At 37.1% G+C, this 5,391-nt stretch overlaps 1 protein-coding gene across 8 annotated transcripts in view; it reads right to left on the bottom strand.

The window, feature by feature from the left end:
* Window positions 1–912: 912 nt before the first annotated feature.
* The window catches only part of LOC126481357 (serine/threonine-protein kinase MARK2-like), a 303,564-nt gene continuing 299,085 nt past the window's right edge, over window positions 913–5,391 (bottom strand). For 6 of the 8 annotated variants that reach the window (XM_050105112.1, XM_050105085.1, XM_050105059.1 and 3 more), the window contains 2 exons: window positions 3,465–3,573; window positions 913–3,316 (listed from right to left, as the gene is read on the bottom strand). In XM_050105112.1, coding sequence (XP_049961069.1) covers window positions 3,098–3,316; window positions 3,465–3,573 — 328 coding nt within the window. In that variant the 3' untranslated portion in view covers window positions 913–3,097. The remainder of the gene's footprint in view (window positions 3,317–3,464; window positions 3,574–5,391) is intronic. The other 2 variants (XM_050105094.1, XM_050105070.1) reach the window with 1 other exon arrangement.

Consider the following 5,391-nt stretch of genomic DNA (forward strand, 5'->3'; position numbering starts at 1 on the left):
TAAAAGTGCTCTAATACATTTACCAAACTTCAATGCTTCACTATAATTTATTATTGAAAACTAAGAATTTGCACAATCAGATGTAACAAATTTCATTCTCAGGGGGAAAAATCTAAGCAAACTGCATATGTTTCAATGCCTGCAGGACAAACATAAAACATGAATAATGTTACTGTGCAGTTGCATAGTCAGGCAAGAATATATGCGACCATCTTTTCTTTATTTTATATATTATTTAGTGAAGTACTGCTGGTATACTGCAAGTTACCTCTTTGGACAGCTGAGTAATATAATATTTCGAAGCGATTGTCCTCTACCAAACCACAAACCAGTACACAATTTTCAGTTCTTAACATACAAATCAGCAGACAGACATTTTCAGATCCCTTATGCTCCATTTCTGAGGATTTGTTGAATCAAATCAAACTTTTTTTGCTCATATTACAAGTAAGTACAAAACACTTTAAAGCTGACATAAAAAAATATTTAGAAATCACTTGTATGAGAACCTGTCAAGAGAAACAACATGGAGTTCTCACAGTATATGCAAATGTGGCTAGGAAAGATCTGAATTAATGTTTTTTTTATGTCTGAAACACACACGCAAAATTATACTTGTGAGTTACGTTTGTCAAGTTTGAGAATCAAATCACTGTTTGTAATATTTTTTTTTAACTTTGCTTCTTGCAAAGTTCAGGTAACAGACGTTTCTGCAAACCTAGTATATATGAATGTTATACATGAATGTTGTTGAAAATTAAGTCTCTGTCAAGGTGTCCAATTTAATTACACTGTCACTGCTCAAGACACAACGTGCTGTATACATAAATTGACAGCTGCCATCATAACACACAGTGGTAAATTAGGCAGTACAAACCTTTTATGGAAAATTATAATCACTGAAAAGCTACATTAATTTTGGCTGTATCAAAGTAATTTATTTATCACAAATAGGTCAAACCTATTGATACACCAGAGTCTCTTATTTGATACTTTTGATCCTCACATAGGTATTTACTTTATAAAGGAAACTCTATTTTAAATGAGTATTAACATCAGAAACAGAGGAAACCAAATGATGCTAACTGATTCTTGACACATGCTTATTTCAACATTTACTGATATTTTCCAAGTGAATTTAATAAATACGGAAACATAAATAAGGCACTAGAAAACTTCATTTTACAGGACTGCATACAGTCCCATTTCGTAGATATCTGAACTCATCTCCACATTCATTAGACTACTTACTTGACTGTGAGAGTACCTGAAAAATGCACTGACTCCAACAGTTTGCAGATGAATTTTTGACCAGATCATACAAGTAGCAAGACTGACATAACTATGCACCACAAGCATACATATTATAAAAAATGTCTGACATTATAAAAACATCTGTGATGCTTAGGAAATCATACACCATAAGTGCCATAGGCAGAGGGTATAAAAAATCTTTCCCTATGATTTAGTTTCAGATGATTCATCTCTCCACTTTTTTTTAGATTTAAAACTCTGTCGAGTTCATAGTCTCTAACCTGCCTCCTCTTTATTTTTAACAAACAAGGGCATAAGGCAGAGTGTTACTAACCACAGATACATGAAGTAACTAACACAACAAAAGCACTGAAAGCCAGTATATATCAGTAAGATATTATGAGGTGCTTTTTGTTAACAGTCATTATCTACTCCTCTCCACAATCCAATGCTCACATTCCTTGACTAACCTGCAATGACCTATTCAACAACAAACACAAGAAATTTAACTTACCAAAATTAGGGTTTAGGTTCAATATTCGTGTGAATGGTTAGGTTGACCTGGGAAACTACTCACCAAAAATGACGACAATTAAGTACAGATGGCCCTACGACCTCACTTTTGTCCACTAGGAATACCCTATAAACTAACACATCTTTCTCCCCCCCCCCCCCCTTTCCCCCAACACTGAACAGCAGCACTACTTCATGTACTGGTGGATAACAACCCGAAATATATTTAGTACGTTCATGGAGGTCAAGGAGGAGTGGGTAGTGGTGGAGGAGGAGGAGGAGGAGGAGAGGAGAGGAGAGGAGAGGAGAGGAGAGAGAGAGAGAGAGAGAGAGAGAGAGAGAGAGAGAGAGAGGAAGGGGGGGGGGGGGCAGGAAAGGGGGCAGCAGAGGTGTAGGAGGAAGGCCTGTCTATTTAATCAGGTCGTCTTCTGCCCCTATTACAAATTAAAAGAAGCACAAAACCATTATTTTAAGAATTATGCTATTTAAAACAAGGAACAGGCTATTGAATATTGCAAGTTACACTGTGAGTCTTTATTATCTTACAAATATTTCAGAGCTTCAGCCTTGCTTACAACATGATGCTGCAAAACAGTGGAAAATTGCTGTTATTTCCCAAAATCACTATGTACATGACGAATATTTGAGATCAACAGCCCCATTGATTTCATGGTGCCAAATATAAAACAGCAAATGTGTGACTATTACAACATTAGACCTACAAATGAATAAGTTCATTTACACTAAATTTCATGTCAATTTTATGTTAATTTCATACAATTACTGAAAAATGTTCCAACTGTATAAAATCTTTAGGTGAAATCTCAAGGACTGTAGAAAATGTGGATTGGATTCTGAAGGTAACTGAAATATTTACAGAATGAAAATAAATAAATTGTGAAAACAGAGCACTTTGGAAGAGATTATTTTCATGGATCATTGAGTATATACAAGTCTGAGCCATTAATGGATGAAAGTTCCAAATCCTGCTTCATGAAGAAATGCATTTCTTGCCTAAGCCACATCATCACACTACCGAAGGGCAGAAAAAATAAAAATAAAAAGCCGAACTTTGAACACTGTACAGAGGCTACTGACTGCTCCATGAAGTAAGGAAGTGGTGTTCTACATATTCAAGCATTATACTGGTTGAGCTGCAGGGGTGGGGGGGCAAGCATTCATCTTCAAATGGCTCCACAGATTATCGCCTGAATCGCCATGGCCGCCGTGGGCCAAGTTTCCATCGTCAGCCTCTTGAGGGAGCTGTTGATGTGGAATGAGGTGCTGTTCCACCTTCATCCTCACTACAGCCACCCTCTAGAACGGGTAGTCACAGCTTCAGTTCATTCGCTATCTTCGATGCAATATTCTTGAAACCAATCGATGTTCCAGAGATACGCTTGAATCTTACTCCGTTAAGGGACAGTCGAGGGAGTTTACACACTTCTATCTCCCATTGGACAAGTGAGTCTGTGTTTGGATCACCATGCACACACAACAAAAGGAAGCGTTCACGTTGTTCATAATCACAGTTGTTAGCGTCCAATACCTGAAATTGTAAAATTTATATAGAACAAGCTACAAACACTTACAAAGTAATGACAACTAGGAAATAATAAATGTTCATTCTACATTTACCATTAAACTTTGAGGTTATTCTCAGCACTACTGCAGTATTCCTTAAGAGAAAACATTACCTTTCGTATTTCTGCCATTATTTCATTTGGGTCCCTTGATGACGTTGTCTTCATACTCCACGTGAATCTTAATGATCGAGGTTTAACCTGATCATCATTGACAGTGCTGCTGTAAGAGATTTATTCACTGTAATTGTGGATAAAAATTTAAATACAATTAATCTTTACTGTGACTATTATTTTATAAAGAAAATGCAGGTGATAATGTAAAGATTTTTTGTTCACATTAATACATCTGTCCTGCCTTCTCACAACACACACACACACACACACACACACACACACACACACACACACACACACATTCATTTTGATAAAATAAAATTTTGACTATTGTTATATGAGGTTACTACAAAGATTTTACAGGATTTACATATCAAAGTTGCCTAAATGAATTGAAATATCGTGATGTAGTGTGACTTACCTAAGTGAACAACAAATGAGAAGTATTAACCAAATAACCAATGACTGGAATACATATAACTGTTTCTTAATAGGTGAGCCCCTTATGAACAAAACAGGTAAATACCTTACGAACAAAACATCAGTAAGTTACATAATCTGTTAGACTTACATGCATACAACCACATTACGGTATCAATGCTTATTATTATTATTATTATTTTATTTCATTTCATTATATTCCCTTCATTTTAAAACCAAATTTGCATTACAATATTCCTATGTTCCTTTACTGCTACTTCTACATTAGCCAAACTTGTGTTTTGATGTGCTTTGGTTTGGTTTTACTCATGTCATTTCATGACAACCAGTACCTTTGCTTTATATGGAAATTAGTTCTACAGTGTCCCTAAATGTTTTCCGAGAACGAGGTGCACACACTTATAAAGGTTTGACCTCACAACATGCAGGCAGGGCTCTTGTAGGAGCTTTTAAGGCTAGTTTGCATTTTCCAAACAAAAATAGTGCTCTTCTGTCTACAAGCACAGAGCATACTAATTTGTTTCATTCATTTGAAGAGGAGATAGATGTAAGTTACGGGTGTACTGGCACAACAGTTCAGCAGTTTACACAATGGCAATACAGTGACTCGTCACCACTGAAGAAATTTCACATTATTCACAGTGTGGAGAAAATTAAGGCAGGTTTTTCTGTCCCCCCCCCTTTCTTTTTGTTTTTTATGAGGGAAGGGGGTGGAATGAGGGAACATTTTAGATGCCCTTCTAGTTCACTGCATTCTGAAGGATACTACTGAAAGTCTTGCATTCAATGATTTTTTTGAGGATTAAGTTTTTTTCAACAGTGCAAGAAAACTGACAACAAAGACAGCTAATACATCTTTTCATCAAGATGATGATCTTGCTTATCGAGCATGCTCTTAGGGAGGGTTTTTTTTTTTTTTTTTTTTTTTTTTTTTAAAGACAGCAGCCTTAGAGAGATCTCCTACTTCCTTCTTACTCTTACACAACTCTGCAAACAGTTTCTGGACTTTAAAACAACAAAGTGCACTCAGAATGGTGATTAGTTAAGACTGCTACTGCATCAACAATTTTCCAGGGGGGGGGGGGGGGGGCAAGACAGGTAGTAAAGATGCGTCTGAAGCTGCCACAGAATCAAGACACAATTTTTTTAAAAGAAGGGGTGTGTGTGTGTGTGTGTGTGTGTGTGTGTGTGGAGGGGGAGGGGGGGGGGAGGCACGCGCGCGCACACGTGTGCGCTCACACATGTAGAGGAGAATTATTCTGAAACATGTCACTGTTTAAACTTTGTGGTGTAAATAGTTAGGAATTTGTAGGAGGAGGAAGGGGGGGGGGGGCAGAGAGAGAGAGAGAGAGAGAGAGAGAGAGAGAGAGAGAGAGAGAGAGAGAGGGGGGGGGGGGAGAGAACTTTAAAACTGAAGGTAGTTCATTGTCTGTTACGTATGTCTTTGTACTTACAAATTTTCTTTTCTTGCTTCTAGTGAAGT

This window comes from Schistocerca serialis, chromosome 1 (genome assembly GCF_023864345.2).
Source record: "Schistocerca serialis cubense isolate TAMUIC-IGC-003099 chromosome 1, iqSchSeri2.2, whole genome shotgun sequence".
NCBI classification, from domain to species: Eukaryota; Metazoa; Arthropoda; class Insecta; order Orthoptera; family Acrididae; genus Schistocerca; species Schistocerca serialis.